This window comes from Tremella mesenterica (genome assembly GCF_000271645.1).
Source record: "Tremella mesenterica DSM 1558 unplaced genomic scaffold TREMEscaffold_1, whole genome shotgun sequence".
In the NCBI taxonomy this organism is placed as follows: Eukaryota; Fungi; Basidiomycota; class Tremellomycetes; order Tremellales; family Tremellaceae; genus Tremella; species Tremella mesenterica.
Window position 1 is genome coordinate 465,644 of NW_006711225.1, and position 8,187 is coordinate 473,830.

At 44.2% G+C, this 8,187-nt stretch overlaps 4 protein-coding genes across 4 annotated transcripts in view; 1 reads left to right on the plus strand and 3 right to left on the minus strand.

Annotated features, from left to right (window-relative positions):
* The window catches only part of TREMEDRAFT_25623 (uncharacterized protein), a gene marked incomplete at both ends in the record, with an annotated part of 1,667 nt that extends 1,084 nt beyond the window's left edge, over positions 1-583 (minus strand). The window contains one exon of the mRNA XM_007000588.1: positions 53-583. Coding sequence (XP_007000650.1) covers positions 53-583 — 531 coding nt within the window. The remainder of the gene's footprint in view (positions 1-52) is intronic.
* A 306-nt stretch (positions 584-889) lies between these two features.
* On the minus strand, positions 890-2,270 carry TREMEDRAFT_58150 (uncharacterized protein; the record flags this gene model as incomplete). The annotated part of the gene is made up of 6 exons (XM_007001097.1): positions 890-930; positions 1,083-1,136; positions 1,256-1,318; positions 1,625-1,811; positions 2,085-2,184; positions 2,239-2,270. The coding sequence occupies 6 exons, from the start codon at positions 2,268-2,270 to the stop codon at positions 890-892; spliced, it is 477 nt and encodes a 158-aa protein (XP_007001159.1).
* A 195-nt stretch (positions 2,271-2,465) lies between these two features.
* On the plus strand, positions 2,466-5,046 carry TREMEDRAFT_41457 (uncharacterized protein; the record flags this gene model as incomplete). Its single annotated transcript, XM_007000852.1, has 8 exons — positions 2,466-2,553; positions 2,626-2,727; positions 2,917-2,952; positions 2,999-3,184; positions 3,334-3,698; positions 3,858-4,282; positions 4,519-4,924; positions 4,983-5,046. The coding sequence occupies exons 1-8, from the start codon at positions 2,482-2,484 to the stop codon at positions 5,044-5,046; spliced, it is 1,656 nt and encodes a 551-aa protein (XP_007000914.1). The 5' UTR covers positions 2,466-2,481.
* A 715-nt stretch (positions 5,047-5,761) lies between these two features.
* Positions 5,762-8,187, minus strand: part of TREMEDRAFT_58152 (uncharacterized protein) — a gene marked incomplete at both ends in the record, with an annotated part of 10,192 nt that continues 7,766 nt past the window's right edge. The window contains 4 exons of the mRNA XM_007001098.1: positions 5,762-6,340; positions 6,688-7,245; positions 7,361-7,464; positions 7,589-7,954. Of these exons, the coding sequence (XP_007001160.1) occupies positions 5,762-6,340; positions 6,688-7,245; positions 7,361-7,464; positions 7,589-7,954 (1,607 nt within the window). The remainder of the gene's footprint in view (positions 6,341-6,687; positions 7,246-7,360; positions 7,465-7,588; positions 7,955-8,187) is intronic.

Sequence of the window (8,187 nt, forward strand, 5' to 3'; positions counted from 1 at the left end):
GCAAAAGGATGAATGGTGAAAGTGCATTCAAAGATATCTCTTCAAAACTCACAATATATTCTACCCTTTTCAAAGGATCACTCAATATCTCATAAGCTTTATTAATCTTCCCACTTAAATCAATTGATAAACTTCCTGTGACAGAAGGATGTTTATCTGGATGTAATTGTTTTTGTCTTTCTAATGCTCTATTTCTTATATCTCTCACATCTAATATAAAACCTCTAGCTGGAAGAGAAGAAAGTTCAGAAGGAAGATCGATTATGTTTTCTTGGTTTAGATCGGTTTCTTTAATTATTATCTCTTGGGGTTTATCATCTGAGGTTTGGGATGATCGATGTGAAGTAGAAAGTATAGGTTGTGAGAGGAATAATAAAGAATGTAATGATAGTCTATCAGGTAGAGGTATGAGAGTTGAACATTTAGGACAAGGAGAAGAAGGGAGTGAGATAGGTGATTGACATGAAGGACAACGTCGAAGAAGTGTTGAGGGATTCGTACTCGTCCATCTGAATGATATCTTCATTGGGGGTTTCAGGGGAAGTTTTCGAGAGATGGGGTGTAATCGGAGTGGGTATAACATTGTTATTACTTGAGAGATTACAGTAGTTACTTAGGGTAGAGAAGAGGAATATATGTATGTTTTGAAGAACAAGTTGGAACTTTTAAACGAGATGAACGACGCAAGTACGTCATTCCGTCTCGGCCGATGAACTCGTCCACTGTCGGCTTAAGACTCGTCCCATATGTTGAACATGAAATGCTGGGTTGATGAGATGGTAGGAAGAAGGGAGCGAAGGACACAAAGTCAGAATGTGACAGTCTAAAAACTACAGATGCATGCATGAGAGGTGACAATGTGTCCCGAAAGTCAAAAATCTCGCTCCAACTACGCAACCACGGCGGGGGATGAAGGTGTTGGTTCGGATACTGGGCATTAGCTTCTGTCATCTGAAGAGTCTCGTTGACTAAGCAGCATGGAGACTTCATGAGAGATCGGTATATAATTACTCGAACATGGGAAGAAAGTGGACATGTGGCGATGAGAGGTATTGCTTGAAAACGAAGTCGACACGACTCACTTGGTATAGCAGGTACAGGTTGGGCGAACATACGATTCATCAATACTCCCACCCCTGTAGTTTAGCATGCATCTGAGATTCCCTACATCTTCTATAGCTGCACGGATTGCAAATGAGAGGTGGGGAAAGCCATTTCAGATGAAGGAGAAGTGGTTGGGTTTTGAAAAGCTCACCCTCAAACACCCCTAATAAAACCCCACAACCTACCGCTGAACCTAATGCTGATCTAGGTCCGGCTGACGGTCAGTACATTCATACGACCGATCAAATTATGATTGAAACTCGGTCGGTAGATTGGTGAAAAGCTAAGGCCGTAACGGTATTCAGCTACCTATGACTATCGGGCGACCGGAGGAGAATTGGGCAATGTAATGGATTTGGCTGGAATCATGAGATTATGGATTAGATGAAGGGGAATCTAAAGTGAGGGGGATGGAGAAGATAGCTACGGTGACGAAAACCAACGAATAGCAGAAGAAGATGTGAGTTCAGGTAGGTCATGGGAGGAAGGGGGTAGATGGGGAAAAAGTTCAACAACCCACCCCTCGCCGCCAAACTTCCACCAGTCAAAAATCCAGATATTATAGCATTCCAAGGATCTTCTTTCTGTCTATATCCCTTTACAGCACAATCGAATGTCGAGAATAATCCTCCCCAAACTCCAAAGTTTCCCCCGAGAACAGGAGCACGAGCTTTTATAGCTGATAGTGAACCTGTCAAACGTTCTCCCTGTTGCGGTGACAATTGTTAGCGTGGGTCCGAGGAGTATGTTTCGTGTTTGAATTGTCATGAAATCATTTCAAGAGAGGTATTATTCATTCCGACCAGGGGATAAGAGGACATGAATGAAGGTAAAAGTATGGAACGAGGGAGAAGGGTGAATAGAATATGGACAGTGAGGTGAATTCGTTGGAAGCATATGGAATGAAACGAAGAATTAGAACATTGAAGCAATGAAGTAAGCCATGTCAGCCAAGTCAACCCAGTGGATATCTCACTCACCCTGGGACTATTTCTCGCTCCTTTAATCCCATGCCATATCCCACCACCTATAGCACCCATCGAGAAAGCCCCACCGAAATCGTTCAGAATGACATATGGACTATAATCAGCTCTTTCATCTCATCTATCTTCTCGTGAGCATCGATAGACATACCATGGATCTCTTGTATGATCTGGATGAGCCATGACTGTGACTTATTGAGAATGAAATTTATCCACTTTAGAGGATCAGGACGGTGTCTGTCGTTCACAACTTTTTCCCCGCGCCTGAAAGGCAGTAAAGGGGGGGGGGTCGAATAAACTCCGGCACATTATGGGCCAGTGCGCGACGTGTGGAATTTTGTCAAAAAGTCATCCATCCTCTCCATCTTCCCCTCACCCCCCTCACTCAAACATCATGTCCAGTATAGAGCTCATCAACCCGAGAGCAGAGTCCGTAAGACGTACTCAGGCTTTGCAGGTCAATACGGTATGTACTCTTTCACTGGAGGATAGCGGCTCCTGGTTGAAGACGAGTTGAGGACAGGGCTGACGGTTGTAGGCAGGAGCCGTCGGTTTGGCAAATGTCGTCAAGTCGAATCTTGGACCGAGAGGGACGTTGAAGATGCTAGTCGATGGGTCGGGTCAGATCAAGATGACCAAGGTGAGTCCCAGCTCTTCTTTAGACCTTCCTGCTTCGCCTGTTTCTCCTTGAACACTTTGACTTCGTCTCAAGCACCCAGTGTTCATCTGTAATGGAGAATAACTTGAACTTCACGCCCTTACATACACTCGGTGAACCAGGGTTGATCAAGTCGACTGTGAATATATGCAAGGTCTATGCTCATCTTAGGATGGTAAAGTCTTACTTTCCGAAATGCAAATCCAGGTGAGTGACAGCGACTGGACACTTGACTGTGTCAGCTCACTCTCAGAACCCCACGGCCGCTATGATAGCTCGTACTGCCGTAGCTCAAGATGAGCAGGTAGGAGACGGCACGACTTCTGTCGTTTTATTGGTTGGAGAACTGTTAAAGCAAGCGGATAGGTATATACAAGAAGGGGTGCATCCGAGAGTGATTGGAGAAGGTTTTGATCTAGCAAAAAAAGAAGCTTTAGCCGTGAGCCTTTCCACCTTATCTTACTCACATTTTGTCGTAGCTTCACATCAACCCTGTCATCAGTATCATCATGTTCACTTCTGTATTATCATATCTTATACATCACATATGAATCTGTCCACTGAAGAAGGACCCCAGCTCATCACTAGTTCCTCGACAGCTACAAACAATTCCCCACACTCGACCGTGCCAACCTCATTTCCGTCGCTCAAACTTCCCTCTCTACCAAGCTCCACTCCGCTCTCGCTCAGAAACTCTCCGCCGATGTCGTAGATGCCGTTCTAGCCATCCGTGCTCCCGCCCCTTCACCCGATGCCACAGGCTCGGAGGCCATTCGAGAACCTATCGATTTGCACATGATTGAAATCATGAAAATGCAACATAAGACAGATACGGATACTCAATTAGTCCGAGGATTGGTCATGGACCATGGAGCGAGGCATCCGGATATGCCAAAGAGGGTCGAGAACGCTTATATCTTGACTTTGAACGTGTCTCTGGAGTATGAGAAAACGTAAGTCTTGTCATCATCTCACATACCTTGCCCCTTGCCCTTCATGATCGGGCGCTGAATCCTTTGCCTGACTGCTTACAGTGTCTGTGTTGGATGATACGAAAGGTAGTTGCTTGTGATTTGTAATAATAAAAACGGAACGCATCAGCTGACTCTCAGCGAGGTCAACTCGGGCTTCTTTTACTCTTCAGCAGAACAACGTGAAAAATTAGTCGAATCCGAACGTCGTTTCGTAGATGAAAAACTTCGTAAAATCGTCGCCCTCAAGAATAAAGTTTGCGACATGGAAGTTGGTTCCGGCGAGAAGCCCAAAACCTTCGTTGTGATCAACCAAAAAGGTATCGACCCCATGTCGCTCGACGTGTTGGTGAAGAACGGAATATTGGCGTTGCGCAGGGCCAAAAGACGGAATATGGAGAGACTGCAACTGTGTTGTGGGGGTGTGGCTCAGAACAGTGTAGATGATCTGACGCCGGACGTGTTGGGATGGGCGGGGTTGGTTTATGAACATACGCTTGGAGAGGAGAAATATACGTTTGTAGAGGATGTCAAAGAGCCGCAGAGTGTGACGATGTTGATCAAAGGTGAGCGGGCTGCGTCAATCCATTCAAACGCCTGTTCTCCATCCCCGGCTCTCCATCGTGAATCATCTTGCTTGACTCGTCCTTTTTAGCCTCTCGGAGTGTGCTCAGCGACTTGGATGTCGCTCCCTAAGTCAAGGAGCATGTATCAGAGAGGACAAGTCGGTACATGTCAGTATGGATAGGCCCGTGCTGCATCTGAAATCCGAAGACTTTGTCGATCAATAACTCATACACAGGTCCAAACGCACATACCATGGCCCAAATCCAAGATGCTCTCCGAGATGGTTTCCGTTCTGTGAAAAACGCTCTCGAAGATAATTGTCTCATTCCCGGAGCAGGAGCTTTTGAACTCGCTTGTTCCCGTCATCTCCTCGTCGATCCTGTTTTACGAGCATCAGCCAAAGGTCGAACTAAACTTGGTGTTCAAGCGTTCGCCGAAGCTCTCTTGATCGTACCCAAGACCCTGGCCGCTAATGGGGGATACGACGTCCAAGATGCCATTGTGAATCTTCAAGCGGAGTTGGATGAGACGGAAGGGAAAGAAGCTGTTGGATTGGATTTGAGGACTGGGGAAGGTATGAGTCCTGTTTTGGAAGGGATTTGGGATAATTATAGAGTGAAAAGACAAATGTTACATAGTTGGTATGTTGTTTTTCATCTTTGAACTCCAATGTCGGAAAGTCGGAGCTGATGGATGTAGCTCTGTTATAGCCGTTAATTTATTGAGCACTGATGAGATTTTGAGAGCTGGAAGAACTTCGTGAGTTTATTTGTTCATCTTTCTCCTTTTCCTGAGCCATCTACCATCTCCTCTCCGTTCCCTGCCCTACCTGCAGCGTCGATGCACGCCGTTGGATGATCGATGCAGTGGTGGGTGGGGCTGACTGTAGATTGAAACCTGAAGGTCCTGGACCGTAAAGTTCAGTCTCGATGGTGTAGAAAAATACCGCTAGTGAGAGGATCAGAACAGAGGATTGGAAGTGGAAGATCTGATAAACGAATGCATCGCATAGTTTCGATTTGTGCAAAGTACAACATTCCTGCCTTCTTTCAAACGTTGAATGTGAAAAAAAGAAGGGATTCCGTCTGAGGACTTGTGACTGACAATTCAATAAGGAATACCACTGTCAAGTTAGCACAAATCCGATGACTACTTATCTAACCTCGCTCCCAACCGAATGCTTTCCCGCCCCACGACGTCCAATCTATGTTCCATCTCCCACCATATCCCACCATCGGCACGGAGATACGGAGAGTATAGAGGAAATAGTCAAGTGAATCCCTTTCAAGCTCGACTCGTTCAATGATTATCACAGAGAAACGTGAAGGGTGAAGGGTGCAGTGAGCGAGACAAATCAATGAAGGAAGTGATTCGGATCAAGAAAGGAAAGGTATGTACGATAGGAAAGAAAAAGAAAAAGAAAAAGAAACCTTCTACTGACTTTTGTAATTTTTGAAAACCATCATAAACATTACTTCTCACATTCTCATGAGCATTCCTAATGATACCCAACATGAAATCCGCCGCACCTCTTCCGTCAAATGTAGTTGAAACCTTTCCTTCAACCTTTTTATAGTACCTTCACCTTTAAAACTAGGCAAACCTGTACCTAACATTAAACCCACCGTATCGCATAATTGTCCAGCATGTGGTCTGATTGATAAAAAAGCTTTAACAGTTAATTCTACAAACATTTTATATCCTTGAGAATCTTTACCTCCCATTAAATAAACCATTTCATGATTTAATTTAAAAGAAGAAGGTTCAAATTTTATACCTCCAGGTCCTATATCGAATAAAAAACCGAAATCAACATGAACTATATGACCTTTTGAATCGATCATTATATTACCGTTATGACGATCTTTTATTTGAAGTATGAAACATGCTATGGAATACGCTGCCATTGATTGAATGAAATTTAATCTCGCTTTTTGAAATGTCAAGGTATCGATCCCACCGTATTTATCAACGAAATAAGAGAATAAATCGTTTATTTTGGCTCTACCCATTTCGTCTCGAGATGTCGCGTTGGGTACAACGTCGATTACTCCGCACTGGTGGGTTAGTGAGTGAGTTGTTGGTTGATTTAAGTCTTGCACGTGGGATTGATCGAAAATACTTTTCAAGTGACTGATGATATTACGAGGTCAGGAACAGATTGTAGGAAAGATGAATATCCTGATTCTGCTTCGCAAGGTATTCCCACCAAACGAAAGGCAGTTTGTGATGCTCGGAAGGACCAGAAATCGTTCGTAACGAAGAACAGGAATGTCGTCCAGAAATGAATGACACGAAGTAACAATGAGGGGGAAAAATGGAAGAATGGGAGGTCAGGTGAGATATTTGAAAAGGCGGGAAAACAAACAGGGAGACAAGGAAAAAAAGGTAAAACTCGACTCACTCCAGGAGCAGTAGCAGTAACCCTATAAGGAAACAAATATAAAGATAATCCAACCGAATCAAAAACATTCTTGAACATCGCAATAACCTGTAAAGCCAAAACATCTTGTCGACAATCATCTCCAACTTTGAAAATAGCAGATTGCCAAACGTCCAAAGTACTAGTCACCATTTCAGCTTCATCAGAAATCTCGATATTTGAATCCGTAGGTAAATCGATCCTAGTTCTTCTGACTTTGAAAGTAGCCATGAATGGGGCTTTGGCATGTGATTGAAGTGGTCTGCCGGATTTACGATCTAAATCCACAACGTTTCCATCTGGATTTGAAGGTAAATAAACACCGATCTTCAATTCAATCTTTTCCATTTCTTCATCGATCTTTGCTTTTTTCTCCGGCTTGGATTTCTTGATATAAGGTCTTAATTTACCTGAGATGGAAGTGATTTCGTTGAAAAAGCTGAATTCTGTGTCGTAGAAATCACGAGCTTTACCGTTGAGACCGGCAACGATCATGTTGATCATTCTGTCCAGGAGTGGTTTCATTGAATCTTCTTCGGACTGAACGTTAGTTTGAGAACAAAGTACGGAGAGGGTGCCGTGGCGGATGAGAAGGGAGAGGGGAGAGGGGAGAGGGGAGAGGGGAGAGGGGAGAGGGGAAATGATGAAATCTCACAGCATTATCATCCTTATAAGTATTAGCCTTCATATTCCAAATAATCTGATGACAAAACAACTGAGATATCTGTGAAGTCTCAAAGATGAATCTCTCAACGTATCCTATGTAGTCAGCAACTATTACATTTCGACTTCATTTCTTTCTTAACCATCCACGGGCCTAACACGTATTCTGACGACTCCTTCAAAATATAGCCAAATGGAAAAGGACTCAATGACCACTCACCAAGTGCATCCGACCTCAAAGCTTGTACGACCTGAGGAACGAAGAAAAACGTTAAATCCACTTCATGTTGTTCCAACACCCTCATAGCGTATTGCAAAATCAAAGGATGATTCCCAAACCTCGGTTGGAAATACATTAAAGCCGTTACTGGTGGTACCTCTGCCCATAATGGTAACCATTGTAAAGCTGCTTGGACCCCAGAATCCAATCTATCCCCTAGAAGATAATGTAAAGCCTCAGGGACGTTCATTACGGATTTCGGATTGTTGCGTACGAGACGGACCAGCTCGTTTTGGACTGTAAGATGTTTGAAACGTTCACCCATATGTACCGCCATGGCTGGAGACATGCGCCAAGCTTTGTTGACTAGCTTATTCCATTCTTCCTATCTTATCAGCAGTCATTCTTCGAGGGCTCCATCATACGTCATGAGACAGGCAGTCAGTGTCCCGTGTCACGTGTCTTGTGTGTTGGGGGGGGGGGGGGGGGGGGGGGGGGGGGAAAGGAAGAACAAAAAGAAAGTTGGGATAATTATTAAAAAAAGCCTGGCCACTCCCGCGGGTTTAAGAACCTTTGACCACCCCTCCCCCAAAAGAATT